General features: G+C 49.3%; 4 protein-coding genes and 1 long non-coding RNA gene across 9 annotated transcripts; 3 read left to right on the top strand and 2 right to left on the bottom strand.

Annotated features, from left to right (window-relative positions):
* Positions 1-137: 137 nt before the first annotated feature.
* Positions 138-1,976, top strand: bud31 (BUD31 homolog). The gene is made up of 4 exons (XM_029158813.2): positions 138-327; positions 821-943; positions 1,220-1,386; positions 1,598-1,976. Exons 1-4 carry the CDS (start codon positions 234-236, stop codon positions 1,646-1,648), a joined length of 435 nt encoding a protein of 144 aa, XP_029014646.1. The 5' UTR covers positions 138-233; the 3' UTR covers positions 1,649-1,976.
* Positions 1,977-3,435: 1,459 nt separating this feature from the next.
* Positions 3,436-9,001, bottom strand: smcr8a (Smith-Magenis syndrome chromosome region, candidate 8a). Its single transcript, XM_029158522.3, has 3 exons — positions 7,856-9,001; positions 6,051-7,712; positions 3,436-5,418 (listed from the first exon to the last, which is right to left on the bottom strand). The coding sequence occupies exons 1-3, from the start codon at positions 8,455-8,457 to the stop codon at positions 4,959-4,961; spliced, it is 2,724 nt and encodes a 907-aa protein (XP_029014355.1). The 5' UTR covers positions 8,458-9,001; the 3' UTR covers positions 3,436-4,958.
* A 365-nt stretch (positions 9,002-9,366) lies between these two features.
* On the top strand, positions 9,367-18,370 carry top3a (DNA topoisomerase III alpha). Of its 3 annotated transcripts, none has more exons than XM_041071822.2 (19): positions 9,367-9,886; positions 10,059-10,118; positions 10,187-10,260; positions 10,384-10,459; positions 10,552-10,660; positions 10,851-10,994; positions 11,176-11,346; positions 11,439-11,539; positions 12,881-12,955; positions 13,144-13,226; positions 13,459-13,669; positions 13,837-14,022; positions 14,095-14,224; positions 14,322-14,435; positions 14,517-14,682; positions 14,804-14,950; positions 15,095-15,214; positions 16,182-16,843; positions 17,312-18,370. In XM_041071822.2, the coding sequence occupies exons 1-19, from the start codon at positions 9,644-9,646 to the stop codon at positions 17,461-17,463; spliced, it is 3,024 nt and encodes a 1,007-aa protein (XP_040927756.1). In that variant the 5' UTR covers positions 9,367-9,643; the 3' UTR covers positions 17,464-18,370. The 3 variants fall into 3 exon arrangements, with proteins under 3 accessions (XP_040927756.1, XP_029014349.1, XP_055366753.1); XM_029158516.3 differs by having other exon boundaries at positions 15,092-15,214; XM_055510778.1 differs by lacking the exon at positions 10,187-10,260 and having other exon boundaries at positions 9,368-9,886; positions 15,092-15,214.
* Positions 16,802-20,553, bottom strand: LOC129604461 (uncharacterized). The gene is made up of 3 exons (XR_008695359.1): positions 20,027-20,553; positions 18,871-19,700; positions 16,802-16,935 (listed from the first exon to the last, which is right to left on the bottom strand). It is a non-coding gene; the product is annotated as an uncharacterized LOC129604461 (long non-coding RNA).
* Positions 20,554-21,839: 1,286 nt separating this feature from the next.
* Positions 21,840-26,376, top strand: cbx7a (chromobox homolog 7a). Of its 3 annotated transcripts, XM_055510814.1 has the most exons (7): positions 22,286-22,684; positions 23,239-23,282; positions 23,395-23,460; positions 23,561-23,627; positions 24,364-24,667; positions 25,037-25,509; positions 25,677-26,376. In XM_055510814.1, the coding sequence occupies exons 1-6, from the start codon at positions 22,565-22,567 to the stop codon at positions 25,492-25,494; spliced, it is 1,059 nt and encodes a 352-aa protein (XP_055366789.1). In that variant the 5' UTR covers positions 22,286-22,564; the 3' UTR covers positions 25,495-25,509; positions 25,677-26,376. The 3 variants fall into 3 exon arrangements, with proteins under 3 accessions (XP_055366790.1, XP_055366789.1, XP_055366788.1); XM_055510815.1 differs by lacking the exon at positions 22,286-22,684 and adding an exon at positions 21,840-22,173 and having other exon boundaries at positions 25,037-26,376; XM_055510813.1 differs by having other exon boundaries at positions 22,294-22,684; positions 25,037-26,376.
* The last annotated feature ends 40 nt before the right edge of the window (positions 26,377-26,416 follow it).

Here is a 26,416-nt window from a genome sequence, read left to right as displayed (position 1 = left end):
TTTTTCAGTTCATAACTTAGTGATATTAAAATATATAAATAACAACCTATAATACGAGTGTAAAGTAAGCAATTTATTTATTTTATAGATATTTTGATGTATATGCGGCGTATGACGTCATTTGTAATGGACCCCCATCATTGACGTCAAATTGAAGCGCCACAAACGGGCTTACTGAAACCAAACGATAAACACGGACATCCTTTGTTGCATTATTTCAAATAAAGAGCGAAATGCCCAAAGTAAAACGGAGTCGGAAGCCGCCCCCAGATGGCTGGGAGCTGATCGAGCCCACTTTGGACGAGCTGGATCAGAAAATGAGAGAAGGTAATACGATACAGCAGCGTTTCTATCCCGACTGCTCCCGCAAACAGCTACAACCACAACGTGCAGTTGGTTGCGGTGAAAAGCTTCTAGTAGCTTTCTGTCAGTGTCAAGGTTAGTTTTCTACATCTTCAGTGGACAGATGAGACCATAGTGGAGCTGACTGGCCCAGTGTTCAGTGCAATGCTTGGCCAAAACCCAGCAGCTCCTAAACCACTGTCCAACACGGCGGTGGCTAGATGTTAGTTAGGGGTTAATTTGTTAAACACACGTGGGAAAACGTTATATGATGTTGTATTTGAGTAAGACGATCTATCAGGGTCAGTCACAGGTCATTTACTAGTCAAAGTTTAGAAGAAATAAGAAGATATATTGTTTATACTATATAATCCTGCTAAAATGTAATGTAAAATGTATGTAACTATATAAATACTGCAAAAAAAAATTCATAGCATGTCATTAGGATAACTATTATAACATAATATTTGTTTTTCAGCTGAAACTGATCCTCATGAGGGAAAACGAAAGGTTGAGTCCCTGTGGCCAATTTTCCGGCTCCATCATCAGCGTAGTCGATACATCTTTGACCTCTTCTACAAAAGGAAAGCCATCAGCAGAGGTGGGAAGGTTGACTCTTGTGAACTGCTTGATGGGAAATGTGATTCTTCTATTTACTTCAGGATAGTGTTGAGTTCTGGCTATGTAGTTTCCAAAAACCTGATAGGACTTATCAATAAAGCCTTTTAATTTAAACATTTTTTTGTGTGTTTCAAAACTCACTTTTTGCAAATAGGAATTATGTCTTGAATCCCTAAGTACAAAATAAATGTTCATCTGTAGCCTTTTGACATTGAGATGCGTGTACCACATGATAATCTTGTGTTCGTCTTGGCAGAGCTCTATGAGTACTGTATAAAAGAAGGCTATGCAGACAAAAACCTCATAGCTAAGTGGAAGAAACAGGGCTACGAGAACCTGTGCTGCCTGCGGTGCATCCAGACACGGGACACCAACTTTGGAACCAACTGCATCTGCAGAGTCCCCAAGAGCAAGCTGGAAGTGGTGAGTCGGAGCCCAGTGGGTTCCTGTGTGAGCCTGTTTCAAACAAGTGTTTACAAGCTCAGTATACTTGTTACACTCGTTGATGCTTTCCGACATAAGTGCTGCAAAATAGACTGTCAAAGTTGTTTTAGACACAACATGACACTGCTTAAATAAACAGTTCAGATCAAGAGAAATTATGATACGTATACTAATTATTCTTACTTTGCAGGGAAGGATCATTGAATGCACCCACTGTGGATGCAGAGGTTGTTCTGGATGAACAGCAGTTTCTGGGCATTGGTCTATTTTCTGTTGGACATCAGGGATCATATTACCTCCATCTGGGCACAACCACAACCCTGAAGTCTTATTTCAGTCACTGGAGGGGCCACAATGTCTTGACATTCATTAACCTTTTTTTATTTTTCCTTTTTACCTAACTAAACCATCATAATTAAACGCTTGAGCTAGTGAGCTGAGGTTAGATGATTCAAGTCCCCAGAGAGAGTTTTTGTTTCCAAATCCATTGTTTTAAACATGAAAGTTTTTTTTGCCATTCTTGTTATTGAAGTATAATTTTAAATAAAACAAATCTGGTTGATTTTAAATTTGTTTTTCTCATCTGCATTCAAAAACATTCACACGTTTTGCTTTGTAATGTGTGACTTAAGTTTCTTATCCCTGACGATCAGACCTCCTGCCTCTCTTATGAGATGTTGTGTCTGGTTCAGTCATGTGTAACCGACTTCTTGCTGGACTCTAGTTTTATTCTCAGCCACCGTCTCCAGGGATGAGGTGTTCCAATAAAACAGCTGAAACTTGATTTAATGATCCCTCACAAAAAGGAGAGAAACTAAAAAATAAGTGATCATTTTGTAGAAATTATCTCATTTGATCAGTGGTTCCATCTTCAGTGGTGGCTCAATATATAAAGTACAAAAACCGGAAAGTATCAGAACTATAATTGTTGAAGTAAAAGGCAGAACCAGCTTGCATGTGAAGATGAAAATCAGAAATAAACATTGATTTTCTCAAGTTGAATCACTAACATTCATTTCCCTAGTTTGCATTTTCTACTGAAACGTCTAAACTCATCCTCACTAGTAGATTCACTGTTAAAACAAAGCATAAAGAAGCCAAACGTAAGTCCAACAACACACTAGAGTAAAAGACCTGAGATCTTCGGACTGATTGGGTCGTTTCTGTTAAACATTTAAACACAAGGCTTTCAGTATGTCCTGTATACAGTATATGTAGTACAGGTACATTTAATATGAATCTGAATACTCAGGTCAATGAACAAAGTAGATTCTGACTCAGTAGCTTCTTAGAAGACTCCACGTGTGCTTTATAGGTTTCAAAACCATCAACAACAAATTCATGACAACAGTAACAATAGAGTAGGTGATCTTTACTTGCTCCAGTAATGTGATCAATACTAATCCCCAGGCTGATGACGCATGAGCTCCTCATCTGTGCAGCCCTGAGGGGGTTGAAAGAAGGAGGAACACTCCAAGAGCTGCCCACTTGCCCATTTCCTGTTTAACAACATCTCTGTCAACACTGATCATAACAATAATTTCAAAAAACAAAACGTGGACGATTGCGATTCACTTTACTGCCACTCTCTCCTTCTGCTCCTCCAGCAGCACAATTATCAGCGTTCATGGAGGAGCATTTATTATTCATGACACCTCAAGCACTTGCACATCCGTCATGAGACACTGCCACAAATCAGTTGGATGGCATCTATATGTCTTTGTGAATATTTAATGATCAGTCACCCGTCAATCATCCACTCTTCAACCCAACATCCAATCTACAACAGGTTTGTGGAATTCTAGTTCAGGTGATGAGATCTGTAAAACATGACATTTTTCAGGTCCCCAAAACACAGATGTTCATTATTAGACCTTTATATGTCTAAAATCCCTGAGAGCCTCATTCTCATAACATAAAGCACAACCTAATAGGGAACATCACCTACATTACTAAGGTAACACATATTACTGTACATATGCAGTGTCTCAGCAGCGCATTCCACCAAAAACAGCATTGACAAAGTAATTAAGTGAATTCAAATAATTTAATGGAATAAATGAACATTATCAACTCTACAGAAAAGGAACAAGACATTCACAACAAGCTTCAGTAAAACCACAGGAGGACGCAGCTGAAGTCAACACGACGCCTGCTCAGTGAGGTTAAAAAAAAAAAAAAAACAGACAGGACATGGCAACGTAAGGACACTGAGTGACAGCATGGTAAGCGCACTGTGGTATGGCTTATTCAGATTACATTCACGTCTTTGCATTAGATGGACAACAGCGAAAAGCAACAATAATTTATAAAAGCTGTGTAACATCTGAGCAGGAACATGTGTTATTCAAGCAGTAAACAATAAAATGGCAGCACATGCAGCAAAGAAAGTGCAGTAAACTCAAATAATACATTAAGTGGGATTAAAAGGCTTATGTTTGGTTCATACTGAAGCAGGAAGGACCTTTGACCTTTCACAATAAAACTCTGTCCATGCACAAGCACAGAATCACGGTCCTGTCACCGGCACCACAGAACCAGGAACAGTAAAACTAAAATACTGTCAAAGACGCTCGTCTGTATCTGATGTGACAGATTTCCTGCATCAACAACTCTCCAGCTCACTCCAAATTCTGGATACACTCGGCGAAATGACTGCAATCCAAATTTAGACATGAAGCAATAAATATAGAACTGCTGGGCTTCGTTAGTAGCAGACATCAAGCAGGAAGGTTTTGATTCTGGTGGCAAAGCAAAGAAATGTCAGCAGCATCTTGTCTTCCAAATATGACAGAAACAAATATAATCATTACGGGGATTCACTCTGGCACAAGACGGTCTCATGCTGACACCACAAGACTCTCACAACTTTAAGACAACAGTTCAATACATTTAGGTTAAGTAGCTCTAACAATCTGGATGTAACTGGCCCCAGCAGCGCCGGGTCAGAGATCCACTCCCACACGCTCAGGACGTGTGTGGCGCCGTTATTTCTCTGCACATGCACGATCACATGGAGCCGACGGGCTCCAGTTCACACAGCGACGACACGTTCTCATGCACCACGACCCGACAAGCAGCCTCAACACCGTGACGATGAGGGGAAAATGACATTCATCCGTTTGCAGCAGGAATGTGTTAAAACTTATTCACATAGAAGAGAAACTAAAAGTGCACGTGAGAAAAGAGAAAGGACATTAAAAAAAGGGTTTGGCCGCTAGGACGAGTCACATAAGCAGCAGTGAAAGCCTGCGTGGTGCCGGGAGGGACAGACGGCACGGATGACATCATCGCTGACAAACTGATGGCGTTAACGCATATCTGTGATCAGCTGTGATCGAGTATCAGCGCTTGTTCCCTGGAGGTGAAAAACACAAACGGACAATAAAGGCGCTTGGATTGAAAGTCCTCGCTCTGCCTCCTTGTCCCTGCACAGAGCGATGAACGAGATGAAGACAACGCAGACAACACGACCACAGGGGCAAAGACTGTCCTGTAACTAAAACCCCAGAGGTCGTCCGTTCAAACCTCGGCTGATTCAGGCTAAAACATCAGATCTTGTAAAAAACGCTGGTGGTGTAGTTGAACGTAAAAGTGGGCGGGGCCGCGCTGCCGCCGCCGGGCGGCTGCAGGTACCGCTGCGTGATGAGCTGGCTGAGGTAGAGCAGCACGCGGCCGTCCTCCTCCCCCAGCCCCAGCTGCTCCTGCAGGAAGCAGCGGCGCCGGCCCTCCACCGCCGCGGGCCCCTCCGCGCAGCTGACGGGCAGGTGGAGGTGGTGGGTGAAGGTCAGCAGGAAGGCCCGGGCCGCCAGGCGGCACAGCGTGCTCTGCAGGTGCAGGAAGTAGGTGGAGCCGCGGCGGATGCAGGTGCGGTGGTCGGCCACGTTGGACAGCACGTGGCCGCGGTACGACGGGCAGCGCAGGCTCCTCTGGTCGGCGTCCAGGATGGCGATGTAGCGGCTGTAGCGCGACAGCGAGTGGAGCATGCTGGAGCCCACGGGGGACGCCACCCTGTGGACGAGGCACACGTTCAGCGTCAGCCCTCGACAAAGGCGCATTCACTGTCACAAGCTGCAGATCTGCGCTAAAGTGGCACAGTTCCTCCACGAACAACGTCGGCCTCAGATGAAGACGTTCAGTGAGAGAACGTCAGCATTCAACGCCGTCATGTGAGATCGTTTAACGGCCAGAATCTGAGATGATGTGAACTAAACTAGATTATCTGTTAATCAGCAGCTTCAGCAGCGTCACTCCAACACAAGTAAGCAAGTACTTACACGTGTTGTAAATAAAGGCACCAGTGCAGGTTAGACTAAATAATCAAACCTCCTTCCACTCACGTCAGGGACCGTCTGCCCACGTACGGAGAAGCAGGAAAAACAGTTCAAGGACGGATTCAACAGCTGAATAGTTGTTTGTGTGAGTCAGCGAGGGCTGAGTCACACTGGATCAGTAACGTAGCTTTAGGTGCGATGCCATATAATAGAAGCATAATGATCAATTTAAGACCTAATGCCGATGGAAACTGCAGTTCAACGAGCAGCCAACTCAGGGTTTCAGCCGGTTCTGCCTGAAGAATGACTTTAATATCACTACAAGTGTAAAGATGAACTGCTCAACGAGGCGTTGGCGTCTAGCTTTACCTCTGCAGTCCAATGAGCTTCCACCGCTGCAGGTCTGTGAGTGTGAAGGGACACGACAGCCAGGCCTGGATCCTCTCCCCGCACTTCCCCGGAGCAGGAACGAACAGCGCCAGCGCGGCCACCAGCCGCCGGACCCGGCCCTCGTCGGCGCCCAGCACCACCAGCGTCCTGCCGCTCAGCAGGCACCACAGGGCCTGCACGGCGAACGGGTACTGCCTCACGAAGCGCAGCGCTCCCTGAGCGGCCTTCTTCCTCTGCCGCTGCGTCGCCACCGCCCCGTAGCCCACAGGCGACGCCGCGCGGTCCGACCCGGTGGACGCGCTCATGGTGCCGTCGGAGCCGTCCTCCGCCGAGGCGCCGGACCCGGCGTCGCCGAGGGGCCCCACGGGCAGCTCCAGGCCGGCTGCCCGGGCCGAGCCCGGAGAACCCACAGCGTAGGCGTCCTGGACTGGAAGCAGGGCCTGCGGCTCCTGGTTGACCACCCGAGGGTGGGAGCTGGAGCCCAGACGGGGCAGCACCTCCCGGGGAGAGGCCTCGTAGAGGAACCCGTCCTGGGCCATGCAACACGCTGTGTCCAGCGGAACCAGCAGGTCGGACGGCACCTCGTCCCCGGCGGCCTCCAGCTCCGACACCACCTCCAGCAGAGACACAGGGGTCTGGTCTCCATTGTCATCCTCGCCTGCAGTGGTCTCCATGTCTTCACTGCTGCTCTCCCTTTCCAGGTCAGTGTTGTGGTCGGGGTCCGGGGTCAAGTCAGAGTCAGGAGGTTCTGACTTGATGCAGGCCTCGCTCTCGGGCTTCTCTGCGTGACCCGGGCCGCTCTTATCGCTGCTGAAGCTTCCTTTGGTCTCCTCTGAACTCTCCTGGGTCTCCAGAGTCTGGTCTGAGGGGGAGGACTCCAGCTGGCTCCCCCCGGGCCCCAGCTCACTCTCCTGAGTATGGCTGGCCTCAGAGGACGGGTCCAGTGCATCTAGCTCTGCAGGTTCTGGTCCCAGTACGATAGGAGGGGCATTTAATAGTGTGTGGTTGTCTGCCGTGTGACTCACAGCACAGAAGGCTCTTAGTGTTCCTGTCTCGTCCTCAGCATTTAGATCCTCCTCAAACAGGAAGTCAGTGAGTCTCAGCGTCCTGCGTAGGGCCCGGTCCAACCGGCGCGTGTGCAGATAACACAAGTCCCCCCGGAAGCTCCTCTCCGTCTCCTTCAGCAGCTCCACCGTGGCCTCGTAGAAGGTCTCGTCACACAGCTCCTTCAGCGTCTTCAGGCGCTTGTCGAAGCACTTGGCAGATTTAGCCTTGATCAGCTGCGGCGTGTAGGACGGCCTGCGTTTAACGCCCTCCTCCTCCTCCGGGCCGGGACCCGCGGGACCCGAGGGCCCCGAGGGCCCCGAGGGCCTGGCAGGAAGCTTGGCGTACTGCTCCAGCAGCTCCTCGCACTGGCTCAGGCACTCGGCCACGCACCTGTGGCAGGCGGCGGCGTGGGGGTCGCGGCGCGGCTGCCGGTGGTAGGAGCTGAGCTGCTTCAGCAGGTCCCTGTGCTCATAGATGCTCTTCTCCACGTTCGCCAGCTCGTTGGCCTTTTCCACAGCGTGGGCCGAGTACACGCACTGAGGTCCCGCCTCCCTCTGCAGACCCTCCTCCCGCTGCAGCACCGAGTGAGTGTACCTGAGGAGCGGAGCATCGATCAGTTATCGGTGTAAAATGGGATTCATGACAAATGAGTGAAGACGGTGGCATCAATGCCAACATGCAGCAAACACACTAAAGACAGTGGCATGTGATCACATGGCTTGCGTCGAGGCTCTTACTCCAGGTCGCGCAGCTTCCTCTGGAGCTCTTTGGCAAAAGCTCTCCTGTTTCCGGCCTTCAGACACTCGGAGGCCTGCGAGAAGCGCAGCGACAGCTCCTGGAACTGCAGCATGATCTTCCTCTCGTCCGCCGAAACGTAGGCCATGCAGAACGGCCGCACGAAGCCGCGCGCCTCCAGGTCGTACAGCGTGAGGTGGTGCACGTAGGCGAAGGCGCCCTCCTTGGAGTCGCCCAGCACCACCCGCGAGTCCTCCACGAAGCTGAGGCGCGGGTAGCCGCTGCCCGGCGGGTGCCCCACGAAGGAGGCCTGGTAGTCCACCGACATGATGCGCAGGGAGAAGTAGTTGAGGTCGAAGGTGCCGCACACTCTGGGGTCGTCGGGGATGGTGAGCAGCGGCTGAGGGCCCACCTGCTCCGAGAACTCCGAGATGAGGATGAAGTCTTTGGTGAACTTGGCGTAGGAGGTTTTGGCCCAGGGGTTGGAGTCAGCCAGTGGGTGGAGAGGGATGGAGAACTCCTCCGGGAGAAGCCACAGCTCGGGATTGGCCTGGCTGAAGTCATCGTCCCGCGTGAAAGCCACCACGTCAGGTGAGCCTATCATAGTGGCGTCGTTGAGCAAGGCATGAGCAACGCAACACGCAGCACAGCACCATTAACGGTCATAAAGCACCCGGAGCCCAGCGGGGGGAGGCCGCCACATGCATTAATGTCAGATCGATCATCGCTCTCACATGGTGCTGGCAGCGTCTGGTTAGTGGGTTAAACGAACCGAACCCGGAGAAAGAAATGTAGGGAGAGGCCCCGAAATGTGCCCCGCACCGCAGGAGCCAGGTCCACAGCAATGAAACACAGCAAGTACCTCAGGACAAACACAAGCCACGGTCTCTGCCAATGAATGCAATTATCCCGAGCGTTCATGCGATGCAGACGTAATAAAAAGCGGCACCAGAGACGCGCTTCTCGCCTCGTCGTCGTCTCCGCTACTTATCGCGATTAGGACATAAATAAGAAGCAGGTGTAAAAAGCGCAGAAACGCCGCTCACAGACGGAAGGGGTCCAGGTAATTCACAGAGGCAGACACGGACGCCATGTTGATCCAAGCTGGTTGTAGTCTGTAGTCAGGTGACGAATGCGCCTCCCAGAACTCGGTCCACCCTAAAACACAAACCCGCACATTTCCACTGTGACTTCTAGATCTGCTTATTAAAACAGTTTTACAATGTGGGTTGTTTACCACGTGCTCAGCTGTTTATTAAGTGTAGATTACATTCTGCTAAACCTCTACTTTATTAGAAACATGAAACGTAAAAATCATGATTTAGGGTGGATTTCCTACTTTACGGCGATATAATATTACAATAATTTAAATGAAATATTATGTTACATGCATTGCTATGATACCAAAATATATTAATAACAAAGTAAATCACATGCATACAGACAACGGTACATTTTAATGATTTTTTGTAGTGTTCCATAAACCTTAATTTGATTTCCCGAATTTTACGACAGTATTACAACCTGGTTTACGGCAACGTTTGACAGGCTGGCGCGTAGTTTGTAAACAACTGAAAAAGAACTGAAAGTTGCTCTGTAATGTTATAGATCATCTTTAATACGGTTTAGTGTCATTTGTCACTATTTAACCTAACCACAGTGACGCTGATCAACTGTTGTCTACTTCTTAAGTTCTTGTAAAGGTTTATGGAGCAGTTACCATGGCTGTAGCTAGCCACTCGAGCTAACATGCTAACGCACCGAAGAGTCAGCAGCAGTGGCACCGCTTCATGTGGCAGCGGCCAGGAATGCTAACAGTCCACCTCCTAAGGAGATCTTGGCTTCGACTACAGCGGCCGGGTGTGCAGCGGAGGACTTTCTGTGCGGGGCTGAGTGTCCAGTGTGTGGACGCAGCGCAGCAGGCAGACATGATCCGGAGCCGGGTTCAGATCAAGAAGGTTCTTTGCGTGGCCGAGAAGAACGATGCGGCCAAGGGGATCGCAGAGATCATGTCCGGTGGCACAGCTCGCAGGGTGAGTAACGTTACTGTGAGTTAACGACGGTACCAAACGTCCCATCAGATGAGTTTTACCAGTTGTCCACTGACACACCAATATACGCTGTGATACTAGTAATAAACACGGTTAAAATTACTGAAGTTTCCTATTTGCTGCATTTCTGAGTGTTCATTTTCTTTCATTTCAGAGGGAAGGAATGTCAAAGTTTAACAAAATCTATGAGTATGAATATCATCTCTTTGGGCAGGTAAGTGGATGCACTCTGTGTCTGTGTGTCTGTTTCCTCGTGTCTAATTGTTCTCTTACCTTCTCCAGAATGTGACAGTAACAATGACGTCGGTTTCTGGTCATTTACTGGGTTTGGAGTTTAAAGCACCATTACAAAAATGGTGAGATATGATTCCTTTTACTTTGCAGTACCCACCCTCTCACAGTGTCAAAACCTATGTGTGTGTGTGTGTGTGTGTGTGTGTATGTGTGTGTGTGTGTGTGTGTATGTATTCTCTTCACAGGCACAGTTGCAATCCTGTGCTGTTGTTTGATGCCGAAGTAGAAAAGTATTGTCCAGATAACATGATACAAATCAAGGTGAACTCCTTAACCGTTCTCCTTGTTTTACATTTAAACTGTGGGCTCAAGGTTCACCTTTATGCTTTCTTATGTATTTTTTTCCTGCACAGCGAACACTAGAGAAAGAGGTGAGGCAGTGCCAGGCCTTAGTCATCTGGACAGATTGTGACAGAGAGGGAGAAAACATTGGCTTTGAAATCATAGATGTCTGCAAAGCAGGTACAGTGATGACACGTGTTTGTTGTTTTTTAAAGTACAGACTAACATCTGTTGGGATCTGTAAACAGAATTCACTCAGGTTTCTGTAACTGTACGAACCAAAAGGTAGCAGATTGATCTGATAAAGACTTCCCATGAATCAAAAGGTAACGGATTGATCTGATAACAGCTTGTGTTTGTTCTTCTTTAGTGAAGCCAAATTTACAAGTCCTTAGGGCAAAGTTTTCTGAGATCACGCCCAACTCCATTCGGAGAGCTTGTGAGAGTCTATCGGAGCCAGATGCTAATATCAGCGATGCAGTCGATGTCCGTCAGGAGCTGGATCTGCGTATAGGTGATGTAGAACTAGAACAGTTCATTAGTAACTACTGGTCAAATGGCCAGTGGAGAAATTACATTAGAAAAGGCTTCAGCTTTTCTTCTCCATCTGACGACAGTTTTTAAGACACTCTTGTTAAAGTTATGAATCTAGACTGAAGAACATGAACTCTAATGGTTCCTTCTCACATCTACAGGTGCATCTTTCACTCGATTCCAGACACTTCGCCTACAAAAGATCTTTCCAGACTCTCTGGCTAATAAGCTGATCTCATACGGCAGTTGTCAGTTTCCAACTCTGGGCTTCGTGGTGGAGCGTTTCAAAGCCATCCAGGCTTTCATACCTGAGACTTTCTACAAGATCAAAGGTACAAACTGTCACACAAGTCAAACAAGCCAATGAGATCTACAGTAACTACGCTGCTTTAAATGTTGCTAATGCTTCTTGTTTGTGTGTCAGTTCTCCATGAAGTCGATGAGGACACTGTGGAGTTCAGCTGGAAAAGAAACCGTCTGTTCAACCACACCGCGTGCTTGGTGCTCTATCAGATATGCATGGAGGTATGAGCTAGTTCTTGCGTGTAGTATTGAAACATCATAAACACGGAGGAACAGAGCAGACTAATATGCACGTTATAGTAGCATTTGTGTCGTATCAAGCATGTTACACACAACTACAGTATATATAATAATACTTTGGTCTGATAATAGCAGTTGTTATAACTCACACTTTATGTATTTACAAAGGCTGTGCAGCATCATTTTATTCGTCCACCTGTGCTTCTTCTTGTTTTAAAGCCTGTTACTGGTGACAGGATAAAATCTACGACTGCCACACAAAAACATTTCACACTGTATTATTTGCCAAGACGCTCACAGCTGACAAGCCTGTAATCAACACTTAGTTCGTTATCACTGTTTACCACGGAGCAAGATGTGTCCACCAGATGCCAAGTCAGGTCGGAAAGCAGATACCACACGTTCCTGAACACACAACGATAACAAATACTTACAGTTATTTACAGAAAACTACTTATTCTTATTTTATTTAATATAAGTTATAAATTATGTTCATATTTAACATCATGCCACCATTTTTTGGTTGGAGGAGGCTGGGTCTGCTTCTCATCCAAATCATCTGTGAGTGGGCGTATTTACACTCACTCCATGGCGACATTTGCCCTGCGCTTAATGCAAACGTCAGCTTTCTGATGACTCCTTCTATGCGTATTTACATATTTATACAACATTTCATATTGTTGCTGCACATTTACTTTTAATATGCAAAGGCTTGTTTAGATCACGGCACCTGCTCCTATTTAAACTGAACTGAACAGAGCGTTTTGCTGCAGGCTCTGAAGGATTCTTTCCACTCTGTATTTTAAGTCCTGGAGTTAAGAGTCTGCCTTTAACTGCTCTATGATCCAACATACACATAATAGAGAAAAATGTCCCAACGCAGCATCTTCTATCACTATTTAGCAAACAAAACCAAAGTCATGCCTTTGTGCTCTTGTTGAACTTGAACACGGCTAATAGAAAAAAACTCCATCAATGATTTTGTCTTGGTTTACCTTGAAGGCAACACAATGGAGACCAGAGAGGGACTGAAGGTTAGATAAGCATTTATCTTACAGGCCTAAAGAATATGATGTTTAACCAGCTCATAGGGGAAGAAGCTGTACTGATTGTGTAGGTTTGTCTCTGTGTCTGACGAGTAGCTGCTGTTTTATCCCCAGCGCCAGAAAGTTAAATAAGTTCTGCACACGATCATTTCAGGTATCAGCCGGTCATTGAGCCGGTGAACAGCCTTCTGCCCAGCAGTTCATGCTGCACAAAGCTTGATTACAACGGACACATGTAAAAACATTCACATGCGATATTCATATTGTTCATTTCCAGGATCCCATAGCAACAGTCACCTCAGTAACCAGCAAACCCAAGAGCAAGTGGAGGCCGCTGCCTTTGGACACTGTGGTAAGAACGCAAAGTCAGACAGGCGCACACACACACACACACACACACACACACACACACACACACACACACACCCTGCGTCTTCATCTCCAGCGCTGATCATGGCGCCAGACATGAACCGGTGCTGCGTTTCCTGCACAGCACACACACAGATTTGACCAATCCGCTATCTTTATCTGAGCCAACAGGAACTGGAGAAACTGGCGTCTCGGAAGCTAAGAATCAGCGCCAAAGAGACCATGAAAATAGCAGAGAAGCTCTACACCCAAGGGTGAGCATCTAACAATGAAGAAGCATCCACAGGTTGTTGAACCACTTCTATTTTAAAACCTAAGAAGGGACCATCTGGCAGTTCCAGTCTGCATTACCTACTGCAAAAAACAAAAACGATTTTCTCCAAGCTTCTCATCACTTCTCAGGATTCTCAGTGGATTTTGAAATAGATTTTCTTCTCTTGTTGTTGTACGTTGCTGTACTTTTTTCCTGCACTCTGTTCTGTCCAGGTTTATCAGCTACCCTCGTACAGAGACCAACATTTTCCCAGCAGGCCTGGCTCTCGGCCCGCTGGTGGAGCAGCAGACACAAAGCCCGGTCTGGGGGATGTTTGCCCAGAGGGTGCTGGAGCAGCCCGGGGGTCCTAACCCACGGCAGGGGAAGAACTCCGACCAAGCCCACCCTCCCATTCACCCCACCAAGTTCACCGGTGCACTACAGGTAGGTCTGAGAAGCCCGTGATCAATTACTTTTATTAATTTAGATTAAAAACCCTCACAGCTTTATTTACTATAGCTTAAATATTTCCGAAGCTTTTCACTGCAGATCTGTTCTCCTGATCAGGATGTTTGGTTAAAAACAACAAATTCTGTTTCATCTTTGTCCAGGGCAACGAAGAGCGTGTCTATGAGTTTATCGCCCGACACTTCTTGGCTTGCGTTTCCCAGGATGCCTTGGGGCAGGAGACAGTGGTGGACATAGACATCGCCCAGGAGCAATTCTCCACCTCAGGACTGATGATCATTGCAAGAAACTACCTGGATGTTTACCCGTATGACCGGTGGAGCGCCAAGGTGAGCTGAGCGTGGACTAACTGGACGTGTTTGGATCTTACTATAAGTTACTGTTGTTTTTGTGTGCACCAGGTGATACCTGTGTATGAGCAGAACTCCCAGTTCCAGCCCTCTGCGATCGAGATGGTGGACGGAGAGACGAGTCCTCCACAGCTGCTCACTGAAGCTGATCTCATATCGCTGATGGAAAAGCACGGCATCGGTAGAGTCCACACACATGTAACGTCCAGAGAGATGGGACTAGTTTGGTTCAGATGAGTCTGTTTAATGGCTGAAGCAAACTACTGTATGTGTTTTAGGGACTGATGCAACTCATGCAGAACACATTGAGACAATAAAGAATCGAATGTATGTGGGCTTAACGGCAGATCAGAGGTTTCTCCCTGGGGAGCTGGGCATGGGTTTGGTGGAGGGTACGTATGCAAACAAACTCAACAGCATAATGTAGGTTTGAATAGACGTCACTGACACCTTGGAGTGTTTGTGTTGCTCAGGTTATAACGCTATGGGCTACGAGATGTCCAAACCAAACCTGCGTGCCGAGTTGGAGGCTGACCTGAAGCTGGTTTCAGAGGGCAGGAAGGACAAATGGAGCGTGCTTCAGCACCACATCCAGAAATACAAGACCGTCTTCATCGAGTCTGTCAGAAAGGCAAAAAAGTTAGTCACACCCTTCATGTAACATGTCTGAGTGTGTGTGTGCCAGCTCTCAGGTGACAAGAAGCAAGTTTTTATTCACCCGTGTTCTACTTCTACTGAACGATCATTATCCTGTTGACAGGTTGGACGAAGCCCTGTCACCATATCTGGGTGAAGCTCAGGAGATCACAGAAGCAGAGCAGCAGCACATGGAGATCCCTCTGCCCATCAGGAAGTGTCCTCACTGTGGACGGGACATGGTGCTCAGGAAGAAACGTGAGGGGAACGGGTGAGGAGATGAGGCCGAAAGAACATGAGACCTTAACCTTCATGAAAAGCAGGAACTCAACATAATGAGACATAAGGGGGTTTGGGTAATGTGCTGCCACAAGGCAGAGTCAGAGTAAAATCCTTATCCTGTGTCCTGCAGTAGGTACCTGTCCTGCACGGGTTTCCCAGCCTGTAAGACAGCAGTGTGGTTCCCTGAGACCGTGCTGGAGGTCAGCAGAGATGACAGCATATGTCCCACCTGTCAGCCACATCCTGTCCACATGTGAGTTTATCACTGGCCCATATGTGGTTTCACAAGGAGGTGCCAGGGATCATTACATGACCTTACAAGCCAAAGGAGACATGGTTGGTTACGACTGGGTTTAGTGTCCTGATTAGGTTAAACTGAGCATTTTGTCATGATTGCCTCATTCATCATCACCTCTGCACAATTCAAACCTACTGTTTAGCCAGAAGGTATTAATTCAGTAATGGTTTTGAAACAAACATGTTTGATTATGGAGCGTGTAGGAGCTCTCAGCTGTGCAAATAGTCAGAGCTCTGATTTTACCACAGAAGAAACTTGTCAGATTCCTTGTTTACAGAAGTAGGCGTTAACCCCTTGAGCACGTGCCTCATCTAAATCCAAATATAGGGCAGCTCGCTAGCAACGAGCCAAAGTGCTCCACACCAGCATCTGTTACCGTGGCAACCAATCTCATACAGAGCTCAAAGTTGAGCCGCAGCGCTCACTCCAAAACAATATCCCTCTTTCAGCTTGTTGGACAACTTGGGATGTGTGCATGTCATAAAGTGCTGCATCACCAGTTGCCATAGCAACTGGCTGCATTATCGCAACATTTGTCTTACACACTTGCATTTTTAACAAGCAGCTTGATTCCACTTCTGTTTAACAGACTGTTTTTACTGAGGACACAGTTCTGCTTAATTATAGAGTTTCATCAATACATTAATTAAAACTACACTAATGATGCTACAACAAACAGGAACAACCAGGTCCAACGTTCAGGTGTTACATTCTATTTAAATAGTAATGTTTATACGTATCAATCTGGGATTCATTAATCCAGGAATAAATTACTCTGAGCAGAAGGTTAGTTTAGTAAAATTAAGACATTAAACATGAAACCTCGTTATTAAGAGTTATTGTTTTTTTGGTCACATCTCACTAAAATCTGGTGTCGTCCACACTTGCTGCCTTTAACATTCATCACCTGTTCAACTTTCAGGTTAAAGTTCAAGTTCCGCAGGGGCAGCGTCCCTCCCATGATGCCTTTGGAATTCGTTGGCTGCATCGGAGGCTGCGATGAGACGCTCAGGGAGGTGCTAGACCTGAAGTACCTCCGAGGAGTTGGTGCAGGCGCTGAGGGGGGATCTGACCCTCGACCACAACCTCCCAGACCAGCGCCACACAGAACCGCCCCCTCCCTGCCTCCTGCCACCTCCTGGACCCCGCAGCCCCGACCTCCTCCGGGCGGAGGCAGAGGCACGGACGCCAACGACGCAATTGTGTGCAACTGCGGTCAAGACGCACTCCTCCTCACCGTGCGCAAAGACGGCCCCAACCAAGGGAGGCAGTTCTACAAATGCAACTCTGGGGGCTGCAACTTCTTTCTGTGGGCAGATGAGCCCAGTCCACAGGGGCCTCCCCAGGCACCGAGCGCCTCCCAGCCTCCACGACCCTCACTGGGCTTCAGGAACACAGGAGGCAGAGAAGCGGCTGCAGGAGGAGGAGTGGGAGACACGATGTGCAACTGTAACGAGGTGGCGGCGACGCGGACGGTGCAGAAGGACGGGCCCAACAGGGGCCGGCTGTTCCACACCTGCGGGAAACCACGGGAGCAGCAGTGTGGCTTCTTCCAGTGGGCAGATGAGAACGTGCCGCCACCAGGTGAGGCTCAAGAGGAGTCAGGAGGAGGTCCCTCACACCTCAACTCACCTGATGCTGAGTGAGTTCAGGTCAGACCCACCTCCTGGTTCCACCTGCAGCAGTGAAACAACACCAGACCTTTAAATGACTTCACGTTACAAAGATCTGATGATTAACTTTTTTTTTTCTGAATCTGGTTTTCGTAGCGTTTTGTTTTTTTTCCTCCACCTCAGCTTCTGCATTATTCTGCCTTTTGCTCCATGAGCCTGGAGTCACCGCTGCAGGCTTTAAATAACACGTGAATGCAAAGCAGAGGAGATGCAGATACATTGAGGTCAAACAGCACAGAGAGGGAGAGGCTGCTCGGTTAATGATAAAGAAGAGCTGTCACGACTCACAAACACTCCCACCAAGACCTTGAGGCTGATTCTGAGCTGCAAACTGAAGTCTAGCTACAGAGTGACTTCTAACACGTTCTCCTCCTGTCAGGTGGTCCCGGCGGTGGCGTCAGCAGAGGCGGAGACGTGGCCAGGAGGGGGAGGCCGGGGACGGGAGACGGCAAACCTCCCGCCAAGAAGCCTCGGACCTGCGGCCTCTGCCACATGCCGGGACACACCCGCACCACCTGCCCCCAGCGGTGACGGGTCAGCGCCGCTCTGTGAAGCCTGTTTTAACCTCCACAAATGCAACAAGTCATTGTCATTTCTGAGCATAAGACGTTTTGTGTCTTGTTGCAATAGAAACTAGACTTTGTCCAGACTGCACCGGCCGGTCTTCATTCATATCCGACCCGTGAACGCACCCGTGTGTGACTCTTTGTGACTCAGTGACTCTTTCCTAGAGGGAAAGTCTGGGCCCTTTGTTTCTGTCGTAGAATCTTTGACCCAGCTCAGGATTTTAAGAAATTAGCTCACATGTCAAGTGTTTGATGACAGACTCAGTATCGCTTTCATGCCTGGAGAATATGGAGCTACGTTCAGTGGCTGCTCAGCTCAACGTAAAGGCTGGAGACCGAGGGACCAAAGTCCACAAACAGCATCATATGCTGGACTATTAATCTCATTTCATTTTAGGTTGTTTTTCAGATGTTTTCTGGCTTCTCCCTTCATTTGTATTTCATTTCAAGCAAAGGGGAACAAAGTGCTGGACACGTGGACACAGAGTGTATGTGTTGTATCACAGCATCGTGTCTTTGTGCTCAGTGTCACTGATGGGAGAGATGTCCTGATGAGGGTGCATTAAACCCGCACTGTTGCTTGAAATCAGAAAAGCTTCAGGAGACGCGGACGCTTTTAGAAGCTGCAGCAGCTGTCGTCACCTGAACGAGCTCAGAGGTGACTTCACTCAGCTCAGTTTTCAGAGCTCACTTCTATATTTTAAATACAACATAATACTTTCACAGTTTCTTAGTGATTAATGAATAATATGTTACAGTATCATTTATACCAGAAACTGCAGCCAGAACTGTTATTTATTTTAATTTGTGGCGTCAGCGTATTCTTTTGATCACAATTAAAGCAAATAAACTTGAATACGTTTAAACCGCGATTGTGGTTTTCTTTTGTTGTTTGTTCGTCCTGATTCTTTTAGTTTTGGTTTTACTGTGATTCTGTGTTTGGTTTCACTTTTAGTTTTGTGTTTAGTGTCCACGTAATTTTTATTTTAGAACTTGAAACTAAATTCAGAACCTGCATGTAATTGGCCCAGTGAGTAAAGAACTGGTGCTGCTCCTGTTTGAAGCCTCCAACGTATTTAATAACCTCCTTCTTCTTCAGTTTTGTTTGCGTGTTTCTAGTCTCGTCTCTGCTTGCGTTGGTTTCTTTTCTTCAGGTAATAAATCTTGTTGTTCCGCTGCAGCTGCGTTTAACATCGGGATCTGGTTTTTCCTTCCCAGAAGTGCAGCCCGTGCGCTCCCAGCGAAAATCCGAGCCCCGGGGATGAAAGGACCCAGAAACGGAAGGGCTCGGGTTCCCGGCATGAGGCTGTGCGCTCGCTTGCTTCCCTTTTTTTCTGTTGATATTCCAGTGAAGTAGCGGTGATGTACTTACTGGCACGTTCGGTGACTCACGCGTGAGTCATAACATGTGGGAGGGAGAGGAGCTGTGATCCGTCCTGGCGGCCGCTTTGCAGCGCTCCATCCTCCAGCGCTGGAGTATCCGGGCAGATAACGGTCACGTGACCGAAGGCCGGCGTCTTCCGTGGAGCGCGGCGCTAACCTGCGCGTTTACGGGAACGGCGCTGCGTAAAGTTCCGCATTGAGCGCGTGCGGTAATACCTGGAGGCTGTGGGGCATCAGAGACGCGCTGCTCAAACTGTGTCTCCGGTAAATAGTGTCCCGATTGAACAGGACTGCGGCGGAAACGTGAAACGGAAGCTACCGGCAGGGCGTTTAGTCAAATGTGCCTCACTACATGTTAAAAGTACTGTACAAACTGGAGTTATTTGAGTTTTTTCACAAGACCACACGAAAAGCATAAAAAATATAACTTCTTATTTGCATCACAGTTGGAAAAGTAGTTTTTCATAATAAACCAACAGCATTAACATCTTGTGTTTGTCCACAGCCCTGAACACGGTGGCTGTAACGTCGTGGAGCTTCACATTTAAACAAGCAGGAGGACGTGAGCTCCTCCAGCAGCACTGCGCTCTGCCAGGTAGAACAGCATGCTTCAGAGGAGCCCGCGTTACAGCAGCTCCATCAACCTTGACCCCGGGTCTCATTAGTAAATGTTCAACAATAAAAGCTTTACGTCAAGCTCAGTTTCCTGGTGAGAAAGCGTCGTCTGAAGAGGAACGAATCCTGACCTTTCACCTGCTGGTTGACGTTTGCTGTGGGTGTAAATGTCGGACATTTACAGACGTGAGGGGATGCCCAGCGCTGAAACCACATGAATAATCAATAAGTCTTTGTCCACTTAACATTTACAGCTTCTGCTCGCTTTATCTATTTGCCTCCTACAATTAAAACAAGCTCACACTGTGGCACTGACTCTCTGGAATCCCCCTTTAACAGATGCACAAACCGAAGCTAAACTGATGCTGTCTTGTTATTTTAGGACCATTGCGAAGCGTTGTGATGACTCAGAGGTCAAGTCCAGTCAGGCGCTTTGTATCCTGTTCCATTTAGTTTCTTCACAACAAACTCAACCTGTTTGAACTTCCCAAAAGCAGCAACTCGTTCTCGTTTGGTTGGGAAAAACGTACATCACTGGACCCAGCAAGAGACCCGACGGCCCGGATGAGCCCCCCCCGCTCTGCTACGCTCCATCACACAGCGCAGGCCTCCACTTCTTAGTCACTGAAACAAATACGATGCTGCTGAAAGCTCACTACACAAGCAGAGGAGGCTGAACTGAAGAAGTCAACGTAGACGCGTCTCTGCAGGTTCTGAGCCTGGCCTCAGGTTCAGTTTGGTGTCTGCAAAAAAGGTACATATAGCAGTTTAAGAAGAATCATCATCATCACCAGAGTTTCTGCTCTGGATCTTTTATAACAAAGTGATGTAATACAAAGCTACGACCAAGGGGTCAAAGGTCACATTTGCATCAGTGGGTGTGGATCACTCTTCAGCTGTGAACTGATCATCAACCCTGCTGTCTCGTGATCATCATCATCATCATCATCCAGCTTTCAGTGGTTGCCGTAGAAACAGTTGCTATGACACCCAATGCCAACGAGTGATGCAGGTGTTCCAGGTGCAGAGAGTGCGTGGACTGAACCCTGCACGTGTGTGTGTCTCAGTAAACGCCCCCCCCCCCCCCCCCCCCCCCCAATCTAAATGACAGACAGTAGGAGCGCGGCTCTGGGCCCCTTGTCTCACGGCTTCACCTCCGAGAGCTGGTTTCACCTGCACAAAGGTGAAGCGTCAGACGTGAAGGAACAAACACATCAGCAGCTGTTTTCATCACTTCATCGTTCTGTTCCACCTCTCTCTCTCTCTCTCTCTCTCTCTCTCTGCTGTGAGGTTGCTTAGCATTCAGGATGTAAAATTAAGACTTTTGGTTCCATATTTGGATCAAACAGTGATGACGCGGTGGACGGAGAGGGAAGCAGAGCCTTCATTTACAGATTGTCTGCCTTTTACTACTGTTACGTAAAAACCCGCGCTCCCACTGTGCTTCAGGCTCAGGTGGGAGTTTAGAGCTAATTGTTTCACCCCTGAAAGAGAAGCGGGCGCAGTCATGTTCTGACGCCATGACGGAACTGACATCTTCCCTTTGTTTATTCCAACGGGCTTTTGTTAAGTTCTAGCAGAGCTGATTGATGAAGCCTTTGTAGTAAAACATCTGGCACCATCTGAATTTGTCTTTTAAATCCTCCTGATGACGTCATCGGGAGGATTTCCTCCCGCGGACGGTGTCTGAGGTTTGACAGGATTCGTTCTGAACCTAAAGCAGCCAATTAAGGACGACAAGTGGGCATTTAGAGTTAGATTTAGGTTCCCGGCTCCGGAGCCCATGACCCACCGACTGCTGTTCCTGGTTCTACAGTGTGACTGAGCTGGGCCCGTCCGGGCCTGGAGAGCCCCTGTGTGACTTATGACTGTGTAAGAAGCACTGAATTACTGTTCACATGTTATTGGCGGTGATAAAGCGGGTCGTGGACTCCCCCGCGCTGCTTCATGGACCATTATCATGTCGATAGAGCTCACTACACTGGAAGTTCAACCCAGTGACCTGTTTGCTAATAACCTGACTTATTAGAAAGTCCAGTTGTAGTTGTTGTTCTTTATCAGAACCACAATCCACAGATGAGTTCTACGGTATCTGCCTTCTATGACTTGCTCGTTTCTTAAAGGTTCATGAATGGTTCTAAATAAGCATCGTTCCTATTCGTGCAGCTGCTGCATTTTCTATTCTACTGTTAATTTAAAGTGGGTTTCTTAATAACCTTGTGGTTTTGACCCCTCCCCCTCCCCCTCCCCTGTCCCGCTTCTGCACTCTGCTCTAGTTTGCGTGCGCGGCCTCACAGGAGCGTGCACGCACATTGGGGGCTCGGCCCTACGCAGGAGAGGGAGGGGGCGCGCCCGACTTAAAGCCTCGCGCCGTCCTCTGTTGATGTGTCGCAGATTTTAAAAAGTGAGGCAGCGGCGGCTGGAGTTTGGTCGCGCGGCGAAGCGCGGAGGCTCAGCGCGCGGAAGAAGCGTGCGCACCGGGAGCGAGCGCCGCCCTGGCACCGACCGGGTTTTTCCCTCCGCTTTAACTCTCTTTATTTTCACTTCGACCGAACCAGCGGAGACGCAGCTCGCGCTCTGGTGGGAGCGTGTGGAGCAGCGCGCGGCGATGGAGCTGTCATCCATCGGAGACCAAGTGTTCGCGGTGGAGTCCATAACGAAGAAGAGAGTGAGGAAGGTGAGAAAACGGCCGCTCGTGCAGTTCCTGTAACTTATATAACTTATTTCCTGTGTTTCTGATCCCGGCGGAGACGTGTACGCTGTGTTCCCTCTGCTCCATAACACAACTGGGCTACGCAGTTTCCCCGCACTTTACGCAGCGGGCACGAAAACTAACGCGTGTTGAAACGAACTGCGCCAAAGTGCGAAGCGGCGTTCGCGCTGTGCAGCCTCCTGTGCAGCGGCTCAGGTGCTGCAGCGTCAACGTGTTTTGGAGGAGCCTACGCAGCTGTAGTAGAGCGTGAAGAGGGGGTGTGTAGCCTGAAAACGGCTCGGGGGGAGCTGCGCACTTTATTTAGGTTACGGGAGCGAGCGAAGCCGAGCCGAGCCGAGCCGAGCGGCGGCTCCGTATGCGCGCGGAGCCGCCGTGCAGTGTCACGGGCGCCGTGGGCTCCGCGGGAGACGTCGTGGACACCAAAACAAGGAGAATGGCGACATATGGCGACGCGTCCAGCCCGCGTGCGCACATGGTTTGTGTGACGGATAAATATAAGTGCAGCATCACAGCACGCGGCGGCGCGGCTGTGACGTCCTGCGGGTTCATATGATGAGAATTACGATTATAATAACAACAATAACAATTTGGCCTGGCGAACGCGCGCACGCGCAGTGCGCACCATTAAAGTTATTCTCCGCTCGCTGTTCGTTGAGGCTCGCTCGGAGGTGAGACAGACGTTGCGCAACGCCGCGCTGTTGACATGTTCCCGCGGCCCCACCTCTGCAACGTTCTAGAAGGAGCCCGAAAAGACGCGCTGCTTTTATGCGGGGGGCGGCTCGCGTGGCCATGTGCGGCGACGTCAGCTGCGACGCCCCGAGAGGAGCCGCCGTGTGCGGGCCACGCAGCCCGGCTGTCATTGACGTCATCCCCGAGAAAAACACGGTTCGAAAGGCAGAGAGCGAGCGTGGACCCTCCCTCTCGCGCGCTCCCTCCTCGCGCTCCACGCCTTAAAGCCACAGGCGCCCTTTTCCTGCCGCTGTGTTTGTGTTTAAAGCGCCGCCTCTGAAGCTCTGTTTCCCTCCGCAGGGTAACGTGGAGTATCTACTGAAATGGCAGGGATGGCCCCCAAAGTGAGTAAGGCTTGAGTCATCAGCGTGACCTCATCCTCATATAAACCCAGTGGCCTTTAAAACAAGCCTCTTCCCGGTTCTCAGACACACATCATTTGTGCCTGTTTTCCAGATACAGCACTTGGGAACCAGAGGACAACATCCTGGACCCGCGTCTGGTTCTGGCCTACGAAGAGCAGTGAGTACTAACACAGCCCTTCACGCTCCTGCTGCTTTTGGTTTCTCTTCTTGTTCTTACAGTCTTTCTCTTTGTCCCCCCTCCCCTCTGTGACTCCCAGTCAGGAGAAGATCAGAGCTCTGGCCTATCGCAGGAAAGGCCTGCGGCCGCGGAGCCTCGTTCTGCGGGTAGCGACGCCTCCCTTTCTGCTGCTTCTTCCTCCATTAGACCTGACGGAACCCTCGGACACGTCACCCACGACTTTACTGTCAATTCATTCAAGAGCTCACACCTCGGTTTAGTTTTAAAGATGCAATGACTGGAACCAACTCCTAATATTTACATAAGAGCAGATGGAGATCATTTGATTTAATTTAATCAGGGTGGAGCCTTGTTTTGCTCCTGTCACTGACGTGACCCGAGGTGTTTCTACGTGTTTCTGTGGATCCTCATGTTTAATCGCAGCCCATGCCGGCGTCGCCCGGTGTTTCCAGGGGGCACTAAGCGGTGACGGACACACTAGTTGTTGCTATGGCGACTCAGGCATCAAGTTGAAGGCTGTTGAGCTAATGTGGGTTGTAACTATGACGGGGCATCGATTGGTTGAGGAGCGGCTGTAAAAAAGTTAAAGCTCCAGATTTTTTAGGCGTCGTTGGATCGAGCCTCTAAAATCACACGCGTCCATCGAGTTGCTGGTTCGTGCCGATGGGTCAAACACACAGAAAGCAGCAGCAGTAGAGTTTCTGAGCTATTTATAGCCTCCATAGATCAGAATGTGATGCAACTGGAAGTCCAGGCTTTTGAGTGAGGGCCGGGATGCTGTCACACATACTATCGCTTTCACTCCAGTCGACCTCCACCCTCTGAAGGAATGCACGTCTCCACTTCCTGCTCTGACTCTGCTCCACCTCTGCTCTGCCCTAGAACGTCTTCGCCATGGACCTCCGCAGCGCCCACAAGATGGCGGAGAAGCCGCCCCCCCGCCTGCGCCTCTCCCTCACGCGCTCCATGAGCACCGACGTGGACCAGGGCGAGCACGCCATGTACCGCCGGCCCGGCCGGAGGAGGATCCGGCACCGGGCCGGCGGGAAACGGGGCCCGTCCATCAAACACGTGCGCCCGCTGAGGACCCGGGAGAAGCCCATGGAGGAGGACTGGAGCGGCACCAGCGAAGAAGAGAAGCACGAGTGTGAGAGCGCCGAGGAGCGCCGCGAAGACAGCGTATACGGTAGGCACCGCCTCCGCTCCGGACCAGGAAGGAGCTGGTACCGCTCCGGAACCAGTTTTCTTGGCTGAACTCGTGGAACTGGCTCTTAATCAATCACCGGCTCTAAACCGGCCCCAGAACCGGCTTGATTAAAGAAATGGGAGGAGTTCAGCGGCCAGAAATAAATAGGAATTGTAAAAATACTTTAAAATACATTAGAAACCTCCCTAAAACAATTAGTTAATTTCACTCCCCTCGACAATAACTGACATTTAATAACCCAACGTTGAGGCTGGAGCCCAATCTGCATTTTCTCAGACTGATCAACCATTCAGTTCAAGGTGAAGAAGTGGAAGTGGTCCTTGTTCACCGTTTCCTCTCGTGTTCCAGGTCGGTCTGAGTGCAGCTCTCCGCCGCTGCTGGAGCGACAGGACTTGGAGCTGGAGGTGGAGGAGCAGGCCGACGTGGAGCTGACGGCGGCGGCGCCGTGGAGCGACAGGCCGGGCGGGGCGGCGCCGACTCAAACGTTGGCCTGCGACCCAACCATGGACAGCGTCTCGGCGCGCGTGGCCGGGCCGGGGGATGCGGTTGCCCCCGGCGACGCGCCCGCCCCCCACAGCGGCGAGGAGGAGTCGGGGCCTGGTCCCAGGTCAGAGAGGAACAACACGGCCTCCGTCATAGTGAGGGTCCAGAGGAGCGGCGAGACGGCAGGGGGTGACAATCAGGGCGTTACCACGGCGACGGCGGAGCATCCCGGGAAGGTGATCGTGACAGACGTGACCATTAACTCGCTGACAGTGACTTTTAAAGAAGCCATGACGGCGGAGGGCTTCTTTAAGGGCCACTGAGCCGCTCGCCGCGAGGTAATGATTAGACTTGCCACTCATTTTCTACTGTTTGTAGTCGTGTGTGTTAGATAATTCTCCATGTTTACAGAGCTACACTCATTTCCTACTGAGTTACATGAAGACATTAATGCCTTTGAATAAAAAGTGAGTGGTAATTTTATCATTGTGGCTCATTTGTTAAGAGGAAGCGGCCGCTCCTGTCATCTAGCGGGCCGCTGGCGTCCTTCCCGGGGACGCCCGTCCACACAACTACTTCCATGCAGCTGCGTTTCCAGGGCCCCGTGCTCTCCGGCCGACGCGGGTTCACGCGGGGCCTGTTTTTTGGGGGCCTGTTTCCGACGCTCCTCTTTCTTACCGATGTTTTGTACCGACGCCGCTCTCGTCTCTCAGCATTGGCTCGGAGCTAACGCATGGCCTGTCTGTCTGTGTGCACGTGCACAAGCCCCGTCCCGTGGTTTAGTGAGCAGGTTTATTTCTGTCACAAAAGAAATAAAACAACGATGACGTTCCGCTTTCCGAGGAGAGAAGCTCTAAAAGAAGAACCGTCTGTCTGTCCTTTTACTTTTCAAGTATGAAATGCTCCCTGGTTCTATTTTTGTATTACCAATTGTTAGTCCACTCTTTTCTCTCGCCTTTCAAAGGAGGAGATCTCACTTTACCACCGCTGTTAACACTGTGTAGAGTGATGCTACGGAAGCTAACGTGTGTTAGGTCAGGCTGTAGTGAGCTGTTATTTATTGCATGTCACATGTATAAGCTAAACTAACTTAATGTTTCTGAATCAGTCTCTCTGTGACAAACGTGAACTGTCAACATGTCTTCTATCTGCAAATGAATGATTTTTATTTGACTGCATTTCCAATAAAGACCTATTACAACCACTGCTTGGCGTGGATCACTGCCGCTCCAACACCAGGCTCTG

Source organism: Betta splendens, chromosome 8, assembly GCF_900634795.4.
Source record: "Betta splendens chromosome 8, fBetSpl5.4, whole genome shotgun sequence".
NCBI classification, from domain to species: Eukaryota; Metazoa; Chordata; class Actinopteri; order Anabantiformes; family Osphronemidae; genus Betta; species Betta splendens.
Note: the sequence above shows the minus strand (reverse complement) of the source record. Positions and strands in the feature narration are given on the sequence as shown.